The sequence below is a fragment of the Daucus carota genome, chromosome 8, assembly GCF_001625215.2.
Source record: "Daucus carota subsp. sativus chromosome 8, DH1 v3.0, whole genome shotgun sequence".
NCBI classification, from domain to species: Eukaryota; Viridiplantae; Streptophyta; class Magnoliopsida; order Apiales; family Apiaceae; genus Daucus; species Daucus carota.
In genome coordinates this window covers 932,332-951,941 of record NC_030388.2, presented here as the reverse complement: position 1 = coordinate 951,941, position 19,610 = coordinate 932,332, and the positions used below count along the sequence as shown (strand labels likewise).

Genomic DNA, 19,610 nt, shown 5'->3' with positions numbered 1-19,610 from the left:
CGGTGATACACAGAAAATAAAAAGTATGGAACTACAGTATTGCATGTGTAAGATTTGAAAGTATAGTATTGCAAGTGCAAGACGGGCCTAAATGCAGGTACACAAAGTGCAGTTTTCTCAAATTATATTATATGTGTAAATCTCAGTCAAAGTTTGGTCAATTTGACCATTCAAAAGTCAAACAAGACACTTAAAATGAGATGGATGGAGTATTATTGTTTATTACATATAAGTTGGAGCTTAAAACTTTGTATACTAGTAGGATCTCTCAAAACGATATAAACCTTTGAAACACAACTTTCTGAAAAAAAAAAAAAAAAAAATCTCTCTATGGTGTAACATCTTTCTGTCAACAAAATTTGATAAGCTGACTTCCTGTTAAATATATATCTGTCAAACCAACTTCTTGATTTAAAAAAAAAAAAAAGGTTAACATATGAGTTACTGATTTCTGGGTTATTAGGAATGTCTCATGCACCACTAAGTTTGAAACAGGCAAACAACATACCAGTCTAAGAAAATAGTTCTTTTGTTCGAAGCAAACCACATGCTAATGACATGAAGCTGTTACTATTACGAAAAGTTAACAAAGAAAGCTACATCACTTGAGCAAAACTATCCACCATGTATGAATCATCTCAATAGTTTGGGGAAGGGAAAATGCATGGTCAGGTGCAGAATCAAACATAGACACCAGAAGCAAGAAGCAAGAACAATGATCCAAATCCCTGCATGAATCACAATTTAATTTGTCAACGATCTATATATCAATGGGTCAGCATCCGACATAAAAATGAAAAATGTTACAGCATACCAGGAAGACTGACGCTACTGCTCCTGTTGTAAGCTCCTTAGCGAGACTGCGGTTTCTTTTCGAAGATGTGGCTTCATATCTACAAAAGATACATGAAATGAATTATGATTTTACAATGGTTTATATTCTCTGTACTTGCATGTTTGCACTTGCACCTCAACATTGGCTTCCTTGGTAGAAAAAATAATTTTGCCACTTTGAATAATACACCAACATACTAAAAACTGGCTATCTTACAGTCAAACCATGGGTTAGTGAATGTGTTAGAAAGTCGAAATACTCACGACTCCGTTACAAATACAAGTAAAAAGAAGAACAGTGATAACTACAGATTTGGCAAAATTTATTATTGCTCTTCAGGTCCTCATTAGTGGTGCCGAGAGTAAAAAGTCAAAAATATTTGAACAATGCTTTCTCAAGTCTCATGTAAAGTACTATATGATGCTGCAAGATAATGGTTGCAAATATGGATGACACATTTTGTTCACTTCCTTTTATAGGTGTTAAAGCCTTTTCATTACAGTATACAAGGCATCATTGTACTACAGATTTTCATGGATTGTAATACTTAAGGTCAATTATATGAACCCTAAACCATCACTAGACCTTCTATGGTGATTCACACATATATTGAATCATATCAGTCCTAATAGCAAAATAATCTTCTACATCTCAAGCCTTAAAGATGCATACTTCTACCTTTTCCTTGTCCAACACACTGGAAATTGTAGCACGTCTAGGAGAGCATTTTTGTGTATCTATAATTTATTTATTTTTGAAAAAGAGAGACAGCTTTGACATGTAGAAGTCAAAATAACAGTATGTACAACATAGTTTAGAGCATTTATTATTCTTATTAGAGTCTGAAGCACATAAGCCAACTAACCTGAAAGGTACATCTAGAGCACAAAAGGCAACCTAATGTTAAGAGGAAAATCTAGTTCTTATAATCTGACCTCAGTAGCCAATACCGAGGGGTTAGATGCCACTTGCATTCAAACTATCTACTACAAAATGATTGCAATTTCAAATGTCCAGAGTTAACATCAAGAATGGAGTCTAGACACCAAATGTCGTCGGATTTATCAACAAGCAGGTGTGTTTGGATGCAATTGCTTAGGCAATATAGAGATATAACTACATGTACTATGATGGGTAACAATCTAGCGTAATGCCTTAAAAAAACGTATGACCATGTAACCAAACCTTAAGCTATGCATAAACATACACATTACAAACAATGAAAATATTATAGGGCCAAAATCATTGAATGTGTGATAATATACAAACCTACAAACAATACACTACACTTTAATAGATCTAATTTTATGATAGCAGATCCATACAAAAAAAAAATCAGAATGTTAGTAACAAATATAAAGAAATGATTGAAAATTATGTATACAAATTACAAAAATAATCCAAAAGTAGAATTCACTGGTGCTCCCATATATTGAGATAACTAGTGATATAAAACTGAAATTTATACCATTAGTTATTCAAAAATTGAAATCAAAATTTTAAGATGGAAGATATGTTTTAAAACCCATCATTCCTTTTGCTTATGCACATGCTACTGTGTACCCATATTAAAATTTCAAGTTAAAGGATTAGTGCAATTATAAAATCTAAATTGACCTTAATTATTTAAAGAAGAGGAAATTGGAAATAAACCGATTAGTGGTTTAGAACAATTCCAAGAGTTACTAAACATTCTCTTCAAAACATTATTATTAAATAGACTCTTAGTCACTTAAGATACAAATCTACATTTGAACTCTGCTACATTCTGACATATATTACTATAAAACTAAAAGAGGAGGCAGAACATGCTCCTCATACGTAGGAGACTTTTAAAGCTCTTAGAATTTTTGAGATGGACTAAGAGAGTGTTGGAGATAGTTAATATGTTATTCGCTCCAAAACTTAGTAAAAGAGGGTGTACAGCGCACCTCTTGGAGTTGCTCATACAATTCTTACAATATATGTGTAGTAAATTATCACAATATATCTAACTATAGAATTTCGATCCTTATTATCGCACTAGTTTACATGTAGTATATTACTCGACATTAACAAACGAAGTTCTCATGCTGAAATCATTTAATCAATCACACAATTATTATTAAATTTAACATATACTTTTCATGTTAAATCAACCCATGTAAATATTATAGTGGCCCGTTAATAATAAGTCAACCATATAAAAATAGTCATGTACATGTGTCTATCGGGCAAAAAACAGGTACCATTGGCATTTAAGAAACTTGTATCTTTGTTTGTTTGACAAGGATTAAAGAGTTAGTGTTCTATTTGTGTGTAGAAGTAATTGCTAAACTTTTTAGTTTAGCATTATTTTTTTCCTTATTGAAACAAGCAACATATACTTTGGTTTTCGGTTTGGTTAGTGTGTGGCTGTGTGCTTTAACATTGTTGCTGTTTTTTTGGTGCTTTGCTTTTTGCTTGGTATCGTAACACATACTGGTGTTATATTTATCAAATAATTATTATCCTACCTTGTCAGTGCTTAATTACTGGTAATTGAGAGAAGAGTTAAATATCAAATAAATATATGGTTTCTTTCAATAAAATTAAAGCTACTCTTTTCCTGATACAAAACTAGGAATTCGGTCGGTGCGTATTATGGTGTCACAAACTTTTAGTTGCTCCACTCATTTTTTTCCCTCTCTTTCTGCTTTTGGTAAGTATTAGAGATGTGTACTTTCCACGTTTATGCTATCAAATCATGTGGTATTTGTAGGTGTAGTTGATCCTTCTTATTGTTAATCTGCTAATTCAAGTATACTTTGTTTCTCTTATTTGTAAGCAGCTTAAAGAGATGGCAGAAAGTAATAAACCCTCAACTTCTATTAAAGTAGTCTGATTCTGACAAGAAGAAAGGTTTGGCTGATTGGATGAATTTGGTTAAGCCTGGCTTTGAGGAAAAAGATCATTGCGTTAGATCTGTTCACAATTACAGTTAAAATTATTATATGAAAAGTTAGTCTTCCTTCATGTCCTTCTCAACTTTCAAAACTGAATCACGTTAATTTCTAGCATATTATATTGTATATAAATACACATACTTGCTGCTGATATTTATTTTTCAATTATATTTATTCTCTTACCTCTTCTTGCTATTTCATGTTGAGGTTCTGTCTCTCACGACGTCTGCGAATGAGTATCATAATAGTACTAACCTTGTGCTCTCTCAGACACCACCATCTATTCAACGATTTGATACTCAGATCAAACAGTGTTTTTGGAGTTGCTGCATCAGCATTTTTTTGGGAGAAAAGGGAAGAGTACATCAAACAATGGTGGAGGCCAGGGGAAACTAGAGGGGTAATTTGGTCAAATAAGGATGTAAGCACAGACAGTAATGAAGGGTTGCCTAAAATTCAATATCTGGTGACACTTATCAGTTTAAGCACACCAACAGGCAGGGTGACCGATCAGCATTTAGGATTGCAAGGGTAGTTTCTGAGACATTAAGGTTGGGAATGAACAATACTTGACTCTGTCGAGTGTATATCCGAGATTTTTTTTATAAAAAAAAAAATAAATTAATTTTTTTTTTTTTGGTTTGTTGTGCAATTTACAAATGCTGTGTTATGTGATGATTACTATGTAAAATTATGCAGTGATGATTCACAATAGATAAATTTTTGGTTATTGATAAATGATATCCCTTGTACAACTTTACGGCTAAGAGTAGTGTTCATTGTTGTTCATTTAGGAAGCTGTCCCGGTAAAAGGTATCTACAGTGTGTAACTTACTAGAAACATGGACAAAAATAAACACTAAGTTTTGACTTAAATGTATTGAAATCTGATACTAATTCCCTATTACTTTAACTTGCAACTTTGATCATGCACTTTACCAAACACTTGTTCGCTCTTTAATCTGGAGTTGTTTCTTTAACAGCATTTACGCAAGAACGGGTTATCTTGGTCACTTCCAAACTAAATTGTCCCGTAACACGATTGTATTTGAAAATTAATTATTGCCTTCTCGGCGATCATAGTTATATTTTGATTAGAATTGTTTACTTGCTTTGTTTGTAACAGTTAATTAAGCTTCCAGACCCTGAGGTATAATTCAGGCATGCATACTTGAGTAACCTTTCTTTTGTGAAATTTGAATTGTTAGCCGTGTGTTGTGAGTGCCCTGTCATCTAATGCTCAATCATCAAGTCTCTCCGGGTCTCTGAGGAGGCCACATCTGCATCTCCATATAACTTGTCCAGTTTGGCTACGGCACACAAATTGATGGTTATACATCATAGTTTAAGAAATGTGTCAAGATGTCGCTTTGGAGTTTTTTGGTGGTTTGTGCTGTAAATGATGCATAGTTTCATACACCTATCTTAAATCATAAGCATACTGTCTCTTAGTACATATAACTAAAACCTTTTTTCGGCTGTAAGACTCGAAATTATATGTTTAGTTTCAGAATTTGGTATTCTGTAAATAAATCTGGCTGCTTTACATCTTGGTCTGAAAACAAATGGGGTGTCTAGGTAATAAACAGGCTGCATATATAGATGAAGAGTTTAATTAACAAGAATACAAGTCAAATATGTGTTTTTTCGGTAAATGATGAATGTTAGAGTTTTAGATGAAGCTAAATTTTCTTATATTTTAATAACAAATACAAAAAAAAAAAAACTTAAAAACTATAAAGCATATAAATCTTTTAAAATATTTTATAATTTATATTTTTCTCACTTGCGCGAAGCCTTTTATTTGCTTGAGACTTACGTATTACGAACTTATGTATTTGATATCTTTTATTTGCTAAAAATTTATGTACTTGACTATTTGGTTTAATTTGAATGCTAGTTTTTGCTCTTACTAAATAAATATATTTATAAAATATATTGTAAATATTTATATATTTGCCATATTCCCCTCCACCCGTATCCCCATTTTTTTGAATTTGACGAATTCCCGTATCCCCGAACCGCCCACAGACGCACCCCTCCCGTGCTTCCTAGCTCTAATATATTAGAATTCTTGGTATTGTAACTATTATGTTGTTATCTGACTCCCTTTTAAATATGTGTTATATACTTTGGAGTACCCTGAGTCCCTGCCTATAAATCCTAGCTATAAAATGTAAAACTATAAGCTTCACCATACAGAAACGTAATAATCGCACCAAGCAGTCCATATCCTTTTTAGTTTGAATCAAGTACATTCGACACAAACACAAATCAAGACCACAGATATATAAATAATAAAAGAATTTGTAAATGACAAACAATTAACTGTATAGTTATTTCGATTTTCGATCTCGATGAGACAACTTACATGAAGAAAGAGGCCGTGACAATCAAGCCGATCGCGAGCATAAAAACCGCCAAGGTAGGGTACCAAACCACCGGCACTGGGCTTGAGATTGGCTTCAAAGACTGAAAAAAAAACACAGATCACAGACGATTCGAATAGATTAGACACTAATTACATGATTAGAACCACAAATTCGAGAATTCGTATATATACACGCACCATTTTAGATCCGAAAAATAGTAGATACAAATGCTACCAGCTTTGATTCAAGTCTTCGCTACAACTGGTGATGTCAGTTGTATTCACCTTTTTACTTGGGCAAGTGTTGTTTTGGAGATGGAACGAAATTGGGGTTTGGGTCTGTTGTATGCATCTGTGGGCTTTAAAAGCCCAAACTCCCTATATCACTTTGGGAGTCGAATTAGTGCTCAAATTTGGGTCATATTTTATTTGAATTTAATTTTTGCATCAAATTGGGATCATTTTCAAAACAGATACGAGACCAGTATCATATTTTCGAATCGAATATAAATAAAAATAATGAATAGTCCGGATCAATTAACAACCCTACACTTCCCGGTGGTTCCATTTTAATTTAATGGAGATCGCGAATTTAAATTTCGTAAAAATAAGAGGCATGTGTAATTCTTTTTGTATGGAGAGGCATGTCTCATTATATATTATAAAATTAGTGGAAAAAAGAGGCTTTGCGTGAGTGAGAAAAATATAAATTATAAAATATTTTAAAAATATTTATATGATTTATAGTTTTTAAGTTTTTATATTTTGTATTTGTTATTAAAATATAAGATAACATAGCTTAATCTATAAATCTAACATTCATCATTTACCGAAAAAACACATATATAACTTGTATCCTTGCTAATCAAACTTATTGTAGTCAAGAAGTTTTTATATTGACTCCGGCTCCAATCAAACGAGGCTATTTTACCTTATATCTCTTTCCTAATCAATCCAAGTTTTTGTTCCAACCAAACAAACTATATTGAACTTAAACGGATAATAAGAAGAGATTATCAGAAAAGTCAATATTAGTATTGTTGTTGTCATTGTATCTGTAGAACTAAAAAATGATACACACTTGACGCAATTATTTTTTTTCTACTCTTCATAAAAAAGTGCCATATGAACTATAGCAGAAATGAAGAACGAAAAATAACAAGATCATTAAACTTTTTATCTATATATGCAGCCTGCTTATTATCTAGACACCTCGTTTGTTTTTCAGACCAAGATGTGAAGTGTCAGATTTATTTGCAGAATACCAAATTCAGAAACTAAACATATAATTTCCAGTCTTACAGCCGAAAAAAAGTTTTAGTTATATGTACTAAGAGACAGTATCCTTATGAATTAAGATAGTGTATGAAACTATGCATCATTTACGGCACAAACGACCAAAAAACTCCAAAGCGTCATCTTGACACATTTCTAATCAAGTAAACAATTTATTTCTAAGAAAGGTTACTCAAGTATGCATGCCTGAATTATACCCCTCAATTAATTGTTACTACAAACAAAACAAGTAAACAATTCTAATCAATATATAATTATGATCACCAAGAAGACAATAATTAATTTTCAAATACAATCGTGTTACAGGATATTTTAGTTTGGAAGTGACCAAGATAACCCCTTCTTGCGTAAATGTTGTTAAAGAAACAACTTTGTAACACAACTCATTTTTCAGCTTGATTGATAGCGTCGGCGTGGTGCGCAAAATGGAGCATCTTCTCCTATAAATGCTTTAAAAAGTTGGGCCTAACAAGACGAGAGAAGCTGGATATGCCGACAACGTTAAGAATTCGATTGATGTACCCGGGGGTATTATTGTCTTTTGATTAGAACAGGCAAGTTAACTAAACGGAAGGTCAACAAGTAGTGCTAGGTGCACATAATTATGTATAAAATTTTTGTACATAATGATGTGGCAAGTGATTTGTTGGGTTTTAATTGGGTTGTTGATATAAATGCAGGGGGTTCATTCCAATTAAAACTTACCACATGTCATTATATACATGTTTTTGTATACAATTTTGTGCACCAAGCACTTTCCTTTGTAGAATGTGCATGTTTGGGGGCTGTTATAAGCTGAATATAAAAACAGCTTACTTATATCGTAATAAATTTATAAGTGATTTTCTGATTTATAAGTTTGAATCTGAAAAGGTTGAAGATTTTAATTTTTTAATAACTTTGCTTCTTTTTAAAGTTTGATTTTAATTGAGGACCACTTTAAGAAGTAATTTGCATAATTTATTATTATATTAATAATTTTTATACTCAATGAATTATAAATACAAAATTTTTTTATGCAAACACATGAAAATAAAAAAATTATTCTCATTTATTTTTAACTTTTCATTTATAAACACCTACACAAGTGACACGGTGACACAAGTGATACTCGTAGACATTCACAGGTGGTGTATATGATCACTTATCAAATAGAAGTAAAATTATCAAACATAAGTTGCATGTTAAAAGCACACTTTATTAATTAAGATGCATTGTCTCAGCATTACATATATATTAACTGAACTAATCACAATCTGATACAAACCAAATAAAACACCACACCTGAGTCCTGAGACTGCAGGTGCACAATAATTAACTTATCAAACATAACTAGGCTGCATATCCCAATCATATCTCTGGGGACACGATCTTACATGACAGTTATTACATATACCACCGATTCGATCCTAATATTGCATTGTTAAGTTATGGTGATTTGAGTGATTCGACTTGTGATTTGCCTGAAGGACCCTTTGTTCTGATGAAGGATCTGTACTCCCGGAAACTCATGGGTGGATACAGTGCAGGAGAGCTATTCGATATGAGCTTCTGAGCAGGTGCAATTGTCATGTCTTCCTTAGGGTTGTAGAAGAAGGCGAGTGAAACGCGTTCCGTGGTTGAGTTCACGATCACACGATGCTCGATACTCTTGTACTTTCCGTTGCTTATCACCTTCATGCATGTGACTAGTTAGAAATCGAGAAGGAAAAATTGGAATTCATATCAAGCTTCTCGTAGATTTAGTTACTTAACATGTTATCAAAGTTCAGTTGTGAAATAGTGATCAGGTTTAAATTCTCACACTCGACAGTATTGTTGAATAATATATGATCTCATTACAACGTTATTCCGAAACATTTGAGTATTTGTTAGGTAATTTTACTATAAGATATCTATACCTGCATTTGATCACCAAGGTTTACTATGAAAGCATTGGGAACAGGCTTAACGGTCACCCAGTTACCGTCTTTTCGGACTTGCAGACCCTCGACATGATCATCGGCAAAGAGGAGAGTAATGCCACCCGGATCCGAGTGTGGTGAAAGACCTAGAGTAAGATCTGGCTGAGGACACTTGGGATAGAAACTCACTCTCATGCAACCACCAGTCTCCTTCCCTCCAAAAGCCTTCTGAATGTGATCGCTTTCTAAACCAAGGTTCTCAGATAAAATCTTCGTTAACCTTTCGCATATCTTAACCAGTGCTTCACTGTATTCAGCAGTTAATTTCCTACAAATCAATCAGCGTGCATGTTAAATATACGATTTTAGTTTTATTATCTAAATTCTAAACTTTTATTTAGATGTTTTTGACAATTTTGGTTTATAAGCCTTACAAATGAGTGTATGTTTTAATACATCTCAGAAAGAGGCCAAGTAGAACCCGGATGTCCGGGACAAAAAAGGATAAACACATCAGGTTATCACAACCTTTATTTAGATTTGATTAGTCGACTAGATGAATATTTGCTCCCTTGTATTTAAGTGAATTAAGACTAACATAAATATATACTCCCTCCGTCCCCCTCAATTGTTTACATTGGAGGGGGACACGGAGACCAAAACAATGTATGAAAAATGAGTAAAGTTAGATGAAAAGTGGGTAAAGTGGTGGGACCTACCAATATTTAATAATAGATTTGAGATAGTGGAGGAAAGTAGTGGGTGTAATAGTAGTTTTTATTGTTAAATATGAGATAGTATAGGAAGATAGTGGGTGTAATGATGAGAAAAACTTACTATTTATAGTAATGTAAAGAAATGAGAGGGATATCCCAAAATAGTAACGGTAAAGAAATGAGAGGGACAGAGGGAGTAGTTCATAATGACAAATTGTACCCTACTGTGAAAAGAAAAAGTGGTGAAAAGAATTTATATTAGAAAAGCACATGCAAGTAAAAAAAGAAATCAGAAGGGAACACCACTTTTAAGACATCATCGTACGAAAAGAACAAAATCCAAGCTTGTGATCCGGTCTCACACTCACCTAAACATATTCACCACATGAAAAACAGGATAGAGTATATATACTAAAATTTCAGCACATGGTTCAAAATCCTTAATCTTACATTTTATGGCAACCGTTTGCTAATATTAGGTAAACATACTTAGTATACTAATTTACCTGGAAACTAAATACATTCAGATATAAAAAATCGAAAAATTTAGGACTCTGATACTCTGACTCGATGCAAGTTTTATCGATCTATAATCATCATGTTAAATACACTATACCAGCTTAAAAATGCCAAAAAGAAGAATAATTTAACTGAAGTACCTGCATGTTGAAGGATTGCTAGGCCATTTGTTTTGGTTTCTGAGCGAGAGTGGAAGATAATTAAGGAAATAATAATCGCTCCAATCCAGTTTCGCATTAGCCTCAACTCCAAGCCTGCTGCCATAGCCTTCATAATCGGTGGGAGAATTCGCATAAGCTTGCTTTGCTTCCACCGGGAGGTGAAAAAACTGGCGCCAAACCTCAAGAGCTTGTTCCATCAGGCGGTGGCTCACGCCGTGATTCACCACCTGAAAGAATCCCCATTCGCTGCATGCAGTGTGGAGGAGGGACAGAGTGGAAGGGTTACCAGAAAACAACTCTTGCAGGTCAATCACGGGGATTTGATCCCCGTGACTCGGGATGAGGTTCTGGTCTAGTGACGAAGGTCTATCGCAGGGTTTCCGGACGTAGGTGTCGGGAATCATCTGCATGCCACTGTCGGATAAGGATTGGACTCGGACCACCGGAGCTGGCCAACTTTGGAGGCAGTTCATGATTCTGATTTGTTTGTTAATGAAGGATTGTTGTGTTTAGATGGCTTGTTATTCTACTGCTAGCTAGGTCTTTTCTTTATATAGACGAAGTTGAATACGATAAAGAATAAATAAATTAAACTCACAACACAGATAATCAGAGACTTAAGAGACCTGATTACTGATCATGGCATGCATATTTTTCTCCATTAAGTACTTAATCAACTTCTTAAACAATGCGGTTAATCAGAACATAATACTATATTCTCGTAGGTAAGTTGCTTAATGTGCATAAATCGGTGCCGACGTACAACTTGATTTACGAAGCTTGTTTAGCAAGAAAGATCGTAATTTCTGCTGGGATTTAAGCTGCCGCACACTATACGCTATCCCATTGATAACTCCAAATCTCGTCTAGGGTTCCAATGCACTGTTCCGGGAGCTTCAGGCAAGACCTAACCTGCAAAACAACGCTACACGGGGGGTGACATCCCGTGAGGCGCCTCCGGCGTGATAGTCAGTGATTTGGATGTGCTTGACAAGTAAGGGAAATCAGAGAGTTTTCACTCTAAATGTATGGAGAAAAGTGCTTTTAGAGAGAGTTTCTGGGGAGGAATTTTGCACTTCCCTTCCACTTTGGCTGGGGAGTGCTTTATATAGGCCCTTTGCCGCCACTGTTGCTACAGTGGCGGGAATGGGTCTGTAGGCACTCCCCAGCATGGGTGGCTGTTTTGGTGCAGCTACTGTCCTTTTTTCTGTCCTTTTGGGATTCGTGCATGCTTATTATCCTGTTTGCCCTGTACTTGGTAATGATGAGGTCTGACTTTGGGGATCTTCAGGTCCTGTAGCGGGGGCGGGTACTGTTGGCGGTTACTGTAGCGTGGTACCTTATCATTGCCCCCCTACTCCTTCCATCTGCTTTAGCGGGTGGGGGGAGTAAGTAAAATTTCCCGCGCAGGGTGCATTTCCGGGTTGCATTTGGGCGAGCGTGTCGTTGTTAGTGTCTGTGTTGAGGTGGCGGGTTTTTTGGCGTTGTTCGGCCGGGTTGTGTTTGCTGGGCCATAGATTTCGAAATTTAAAAGGCGTGAAGCCTTTTGCCGCCTGGTCTTGTCGTTCCGTATGGGGGATGTACGGTTGTTCCACGTGGCGCAGTGTGAGTGGATGATGTCGTGACTGCATGCACGGTTAATTTGACTGATGGTATTTTGTGCGGATATTTGTGCCAATTAACTACTGGCACAGATACATGTATGAGGCTTTTGACTGGGGTGATGGATGTGTATTTTGGCGCTTCAACTGCCTAGGGAAGTAACGGCTGAAGCTCAAAGGACTGGGTAGTGCTGTCTATATAAAGGGGGTTTTCGTTCGGTGAGAAGTGCTCAGCTCATTGTTTATCTTCGTAAAAGCTTGTTTCTGCAAATTTGGTTAGTGCTTGATTTGGGGCTTTTCCGGCGTAGTGATCATCTATTTCTTGTTTTGTTGTTTGATCGGAAGTTTTAACCGGTCGTCTCGTCTTGGTTTGTTTTGTGCAGGTGATATGTCTTCCGACAGCTCTGCAGCTAGTTCTAACTTGTATTATGGCCGGTCGATCGAGTGGCGCCGGCGGCAGGATCTGATCAACCGGATTCGCCGGTTGCCGGCCGAGCTTATCACGGTGAGAATTGCGGAGGCGCTGGAGGACGAGGAGCAGTCCTATGAGTCTGCGCTGGAGATTGTTTACCACGAGCTTTTGCTTCCGGGTCGTGCCCGGGACGCGGAGGAGGTGGACGGACGTTTGATGGTGCCGATTGACAACCCGCCGATCCCTCCGGGTGTCACGGTGCGGGAGCGGTTGCGGGACGCGGAGGCGGAGAGAGAAGGCCTGCTTACCAGGCTGGAAGCTGTAGATGAGCGGATTGTGGAGCTGAGGGCTCAGCTTCCTTAGGTAGTTTCGATGCGGGATTAGCCCGTGTCAGATTGTATCTTTATTTCTGCTTTAATGTAAAATCGTTGGTTTGATGCGTATATCGCCTTGTGTTGTCCTTTGTTCTTCTTTTTTTCGTATGTTGTTTCTGCGATAGAGGTGTGAAGCAAACAAAACGCGCAGTAAAAATTATGACTAAAATGAAAATGGTGCTCCCCGAGTATTGGACGCGGGCCAATAATTGGGGAAGTGATAAACATTTGAAGTAAAATGAACATGTGCCCCCCAAGTATTGGACGCGGCCAATAATGAGGGAAGTTGTAAAAATTTTGAATAAAATGAAAATGTGCCCCCCAAGTATTGGACGCGGCCCATAATGAGGGAAAGATGTAAAATTTGAGTAAAAATGAAAATGTGCCCCCCAAGTATTGGACGCGGCCAATAATGAGGGAAGGATGAAAAAATTTGAGTAAAAATGAAAATGTGCCCCCCAAGTATTGGACGCGGCCAATAATGAGGGAAGATGTAAAATTTTTGAATAAAATGAAAATGTGCCCCCCAAGTATTGGACGCGGCCAATAATGAGGGAAAGATGTAAAATTTGAGTAAAAATGAAAATGTGCCCCCCAAGTATTGGACGCGGCCAATAATGAGGGAAGGATGAAAAAATTTGAGTAAAAATGAAAATGTGCCCCCCAAGTATTGGACGCGGCCAATAATGAGGGAAGATGTAAAATTTTTGAATAAAATGAAAATGTGCCCCCCAAGTATTGGACGCGGCCAATAATGAGGGAAAGATGTAAAATTTGAGTAAAAATGAAAATGTGCCCCCCAAGTATTGGACGCGGCCAATAATGAGGGAAGGATGAAAAAATTTGAGTAAAAATGAAAATGTGCCCCCCAAGTATTGGACGCGGCCAATAATGAGGGAAGATGTAAAATTTTTGAATAAAATGAAAATGTGCCCCCCAAGTATTGGACGCGGCCAATAATGAGGGAAGTTGTAAAAATTTTGAATAAAATGAAAATGTGCCCCCCAAGTATTGGACGCGGCCAATAATGAGGGAAAGATGTAAAATTTGAGTAAAAATGAAAATGTGCCCCCCAAGTATTGGACGCGGCCAATAATGAGGGAAAGATGTAAAATTTGAGTAAAAATGAAAATGTGCCCCCCAAGTATTGGACGCGGCCAATAATGAGGGAAGATCTGGCGGGAAGATTAGAGAGCGGTAGCGGTATGGTCACGGGTGTTGGAGTTGTGTGGACTTGTAGCTTGTGGGTGTTCGTGTGCATTAAATGCACTGCACAGACATTCACTGAGGAGACTGTTGACCGCTGGTTTTCCAGGTGCGTCTGAGTTGTATTTGACCTAGGAAACGGCTGTGGGAAGTTTGAACGCTTTGGGAACTCCATTTGCTTTTATTGCGGGGCTATGGCTGTGGCTATATAAAGGCTAGAGAAGTTAATTTGTGCACTTCATCTGTGCGCTTATCTTCTTTCTTCTCCTCCGATCGTCAAGTCGTTCTTTTTCCTGTGAAAGTACTTGTAAAAAATGTCTGAGAATTCCTCGGCCTCTGTGAGCAATGGGAGTGATGTGTCCAGTGGGAGCTATAGGACGCAGATGCGTTGGATGAGGAGGGTTGAACTTCTTACTTTGTTCAATGATTTGCCGACCGATCCGTTTGCTAGGAGGTTGGCTGATATGCTGGAGGATGGCCTTCCCTATGATGATCTCCTTGAGGAGGTGTATGAGAGGATGTTGGTCCCGGGGCGCGGGCGAGCGGCGGTGCAGATCAATGGGCGGTGGTATGTGCCCATTGATCGGCCGGAACCCGCGCCGGAGGCTACGGTGGCGGAGCGGCTGACCGCGGCCCGGGAAGAGAGGGACGAGCTGCAGGAGCGGTTAGAGGATGTCCAAGCCCGTATTGCGGATTTGGAGGCTCAGCTGTAGAATAGGGCTTCCTTGTCGCGGACTGAGTCCGCTTTGGTTTGTTTTGAAAAAGAATTCTGATATATATATGTGAAGTGTTTTGCTTTCCCGCTGGCTTTTGGCTTGCTTGTATTTATGTTGTTTGTCTTCGACCAATTTATGACTGGTAATAAATTGAGTAATAAATGGGGAATAAAATTGAATGCGAGAATGTTGTGGGTGAGATTTGATAAGTAGAGTGGCGTATATGTATTTGTGTACATGGGTAATCGAAGAGGCGCCGGTTTTCGAAGTTGGGGGTTTTTTGGGGATGAAGTACGGTTTATGCGGCTTTTGAGGAGGGGTGGGTGTGATGGTGCAGTTTTTGAGCCAATCGTGCGCGTGCACGTGGCCATGCAGTTAATGCATCTCTTGGTAACTGTGGGGGTATATATGTATGTCTTAAAACCCAGTTCTGAGTATATTTGTCTGAAGCTTTAGTTTTCTCGAAGTGCTCCGCTTTTTCCATCTGTAAGTTGCGAGAGGTCGTCCGGAGTAAAGTGCAACCGCTCTCTTTATCATTTCCGTTTAACAAGTAAGCATCGCCGGCGATCCTTTAAGTTTGTGCTTGTCTTTTCTCTTGATGTTGCTGCTTAGTCATATTTTGCTGATGTTTTTAGACTTTGCTTTGTTCATCGTGTTTGTTGCCGTTCTTACTGTATTTCGCGTATTTGGTTGCTCGCCGGCGTATATAAGTCTCGTAATCGTGTTGTTGCGCCGTAGTGTGGGTAGATCGGTGTTTTAGGGCTTGCCTTTTCAGTATTTTGAAGTGTCTGAATGTCTGTGTTTTCGTCTTTGATTTGTGGTGGTAGTAGTGGAGCTGTCGTCGCCGTGACTGCCGTCTGCACGGTGGCGTTGCGGTTTGATGGCGGTGTAGCGACCTCGGGATTGTTGTCTTGGGTTGTGTACCATTAGGGTTAGGTTGAAGTTTTAAGGTTTGGAATATGCGGCGGTTGCACGTGTTTGTACTGTAGGTGTTTGATAATATGTTTGTATGGGGGTCGCGGGTAATGAAAAGGGGGTGTGTTGTGAAACGTGTTTGTGTCTTTGATTTGTATGCCGCTAATGTTGACGGGCTTGGGGCGATGTATGTAACGGGCTGTTCTCTGTGTGGCCCTCTTGCAGGTAATTGATGACTGCCGTGGCTGAAGAGGTGCGTCTGGAAGCTATTCATCCGGGTACTGAAGAAGAAATGGCTGCCATGCCCGGGGAAGATTGCTTTGATCCCGTGACGCGGGAGGCAAGGCCGCTGATTAGTTTGTCTGGTCGATGGCGGGATTTTCCGCGGTTTACTATTCCACTCCCGCCGAAAGATCTGCATTACAGGTTTTTTGAGGATCAGAGTAGTTTCTATCGGACCTTCAAGATACGCCCGGTGGAAATAAACAATGCCAAAGTGGAGCAAGAACTGGCAGGCTGTGATCATCTCCAGAGGAGGAGTACGTTCAATGTGGCGGAGTATGGGCCATATATGTCGAAGCTTTTTAGGTTGGGGAGCGACTATAGCTGGAGGCCTGCCCGTGAGGAGGAGAGGTTGCATCATCGGGGTGCTGGCGGGTCCATATGTGTGACCTTGGAGCAGTTGAAGGCGGGTTTGAGATTCCCGATGCACCGCTTCATGTGGGACCTTGTTTGTGTGCATCTGAAGTGCTCGATCTCGCAGATCACGCCCAATGCGATCCGGGCTATTAACTGGTTTATAGCGAGTTGTACCGCTCTGGGGAAGCAGCCTACCTTTAAGGCCTTTTTCCATCTGTTTAACATAAAGACGAGCACGGCCAAGCCGTTTGTGGAGTTGCCTTTTGCCAATAAGAGCAGCGTGATTGGCAGAGAGCTTGTGGACTATATGCCCTTTGATTTTCCGAATAGCATGACGGACTGGCAGTATGAGTTTCTGGTGGTTGCGGGTGGCGAATTGGCATGGATGCCTAACATGGTTCTGAAGGTAGAGAAGAGTTATCGTGCACCGCGGGATCAATTGTCCGCGGTTGACGTGGAGATACTGGTTGGTATTACGAAGGCGTTGGGGAGCACCTGGACCAAGAGTGCATTCTTTGAGAATGGGAGGCTGCAACTTTACCTGCGTAAGTTTTTGACTTTACTGAATGTGGGGGGAGTTTGCTTTTGTGTTTGGTGATTTTTTGGCTTTATAGTGTTGTGATATGTTGCTTGATTTTGCAGTCCTGGACCCGCGATTGACGGAGTTGCCGCCCTTGGAGGGCATGACTGCTGAAGGAGAGGTGAAATTGCTCACGGGCCTGCTGAACCGAAATCCCCCTAGGTATAGGGGTGCTGCCCGGGTTGAAGGTGAGGGGCGGTCGCAGGCAAGGCGGCGTACGCCGGCTCAAGGCCGGGCGGGACGCGCGGCTGCCAGGGCGTCACGGGGCGCAGTGGTGCAACCTGCGGGGACTGCCATTGGGGCCTCCACCTCGGGGACGGCATCCCGGGGCCGCGTTTCGCTTTTGAGGGATGAACCGGAGCCTGCGACTGAGCAGGAAGAAAATGTGCCAAGTGAGGAGGTGGAAACCCAAGATGTGTTTGGGGATGCGGAGGATGATGAGGAGGTTGTTGAAAAGAGCCCGGAGATTCATGAGATTGCGGACAGCGAAGAGAGAGAAGGTGGAGGGCATACCACCGCGGGCGAGTTTGACGACGGTCTGGGCGGTGAGGGTGAAATCGAGGTCAGCACACAGGCTGGCGGGAAAGCTGTGGAAGCGGGATCATCCCGTGCAGTTGAAGAAAAAGAGAGTGTTGAGGCTGGCGGGACGTCGACTGTATTGATGTTGGAGAACCCGACGACAGAGGGACAGACTCCCGAGGTTCCCAGACGGAGGAAACGGGTTCGTAGTGCTGGCAGTGGTCGAAAGTTGACCTTGAGTGCTCAGATTGGGCGCCGTGTGAAGCGCCGCGGCAATGTGGATTTGATGGCGGGTGTCAGTGCTGGGGATGCGTCTGGGACCGAAGATGAGGTGGGACCTGTGGATGCCCGTCGTGTGGGGCGAGGTAATTTGTTTGGAGCCGGGCCACCAGGGCAGGTTGGCCTCACTGAGGATGATGTTGAAAAGATGGATGGGTTGGGATGGAAAAAGCTGGTGCGTCGTTCCGAGCTTCATCACAGGAAGGTATGTGTTCGTGCATTTGCTTTTGTACTTAGCGCTTAATTCCGTGTATGTGGGTTGTGATGTGTTTTCTGACGGTTGTTGCAGGCTCGAGGGTATGACTTGGCGTTAAGCACCCGGGGAGAAATGTTCCGCCAGGACAACATTGCACTGCGGAAGCAGGTTGCTGATCTCGAAGGTCAAAAGAAGACCTTGGTGGAGAACTTCCATGCAGTCGAGGATCAAAAGAAAGAACTTGCCCAAGAGATGGAGACTCTCAAGGCTGACTGGCAGGTGCTTTCGGATCGAAGGGGCCTTGTGGACAAGGAGTTGGAAACCCAAAGGCTGTTTTGGGAGGGGAAGGAGGCGGCCTCGGAGCGGACATTCGCCGAGCTTCGTAAGCGTGCCGAAGAAGCTGAAGCTATGGTCGCGTCGCGACCCACTGAGGAGATGGCCATCCGGAAATATCAGGCCAGTGTTGAATATCGGGCTGCCTTGGCCAAAGCTTTTGAAGAGGGAGTCTCTTCTGTGAAGGAAAGTGCAGAGTATTTGAGCTTAGTGGCGGGCGTGGGTGGTTCTTCTTCCGGTGTTGACGCTTTGGAGAAGCGGGTAGCGGATCTGGCATCTTCCTTGAAGAAAGCAAAGTCTAAGGCCCACAAGAGGAAGAAGAAGAACAAGAAACTCGCTGACCGGGTGAAGGAGCTCGAGAGTGCGGGTGGTAGCTCTGGAGGTAGTGCTGGGACGAAGAGTCCAAAAGCTCTGGAGACCGTGGATGAGAATCCCGCGGAGGAGGAAACAGAGGTGTCCCGCTCCGCAGCAGAGGAAAGGGAGAATCCGGACGCGGTTATGGCTGATGCAGAGAAGCAACCCGGGACCGAGGCTGCTACCCCAGAGGAGGATGAAGAGCTTGTTGATGATTCGACCGAGACCCCCACCATTTAACTCCTTTGTCTCTAAACTGTTGCTTTTTGAGTTATGTTTGAACTTGGCTGGTTAGACTATTTGAACTTATTCTTTTGGGATTTGTAATTTGTCGTACGATGGCGGGTGACTTGTGTGTGGATTTGGGCTGTGCGTATAATATGCTTTTATTTGCTTTTTTAGTTGCGTGTATGTGCTTGTGCTTTGTGTTGCTTGCTCGAGTTTACAGGTTGGAGCTTTGCCGTTGTCAGGGCATGGTTGCGGATACGCGGCCATGCTTTGCTACATTTTGTTGTTGCGTGTGAATTTGGTCTAGGGGAGGGATGGCGTTAGTCGTCCTTCCCCCTAGGTTATATGCTTGTTTTGTGACAGGTGGCTGCCAGGCACGTGCGCGGAAGTACTATAAATAGCCTGTCTCCCAAACGAAGGTATTATGCTCCTTCACTCCTTTGTTGTTTTATCCTTGTATTTTGCAAAAAATTGTGTTAATCATGTCTAATCTTGTAGGCTCTCGCTGTTACTGTGATCGTCCCGTTGTGGT

The 19,610-nt window shown here is 40.3% G+C and overlaps 3 protein-coding genes across 3 annotated transcripts; 1 reads left to right on the top strand and 2 right to left on the bottom strand.

Moving 5' to 3' along the window:
- Positions 1-416: 416 nt before the first annotated feature.
- On the bottom strand, positions 417-6,474 carry LOC108197442 (uncharacterized). The gene is made up of 4 exons (XM_017365065.2): positions 6,329-6,474; positions 6,131-6,231; positions 815-893; positions 417-728 (listed from the first exon to the last, which is right to left on the bottom strand). The coding sequence occupies exons 1-4, from the start codon at positions 6,329-6,331 to the stop codon at positions 681-683; spliced, it is 231 nt and encodes a 76-aa protein (XP_017220554.1). The 5' UTR covers positions 6,332-6,474; the 3' UTR covers positions 417-680.
- A 2,168-nt stretch (positions 6,475-8,642) lies between these two features.
- LOC108198881 (jasmonate-induced oxygenase 1) lies at positions 8,643-11,259 on the bottom strand. Its single transcript, XM_017366650.2, has 3 exons — positions 10,706-11,259; positions 9,328-9,658; positions 8,643-9,100 (listed from the first exon to the last, which is right to left on the bottom strand). The coding sequence occupies exons 1-3, from the start codon at positions 11,197-11,199 to the stop codon at positions 8,855-8,857; spliced, it is 1,071 nt and encodes a 356-aa protein (XP_017222139.1). The 5' UTR covers positions 11,200-11,259; the 3' UTR covers positions 8,643-8,854.
- Positions 11,260-16,920: 5,661 nt separating this feature from the next.
- LOC135148322 (uncharacterized) lies at positions 16,921-19,090 on the top strand. Its single transcript, XM_064082971.1, has 3 exons — positions 16,921-17,134; positions 17,232-18,172; positions 18,257-19,090. The coding sequence occupies exons 1-3, from the start codon at positions 16,921-16,923 to the stop codon at positions 19,088-19,090; spliced, it is 1,989 nt and encodes a 662-aa protein (XP_063939041.1).
- The last annotated feature ends 520 nt before the right edge of the window (positions 19,091-19,610 follow it).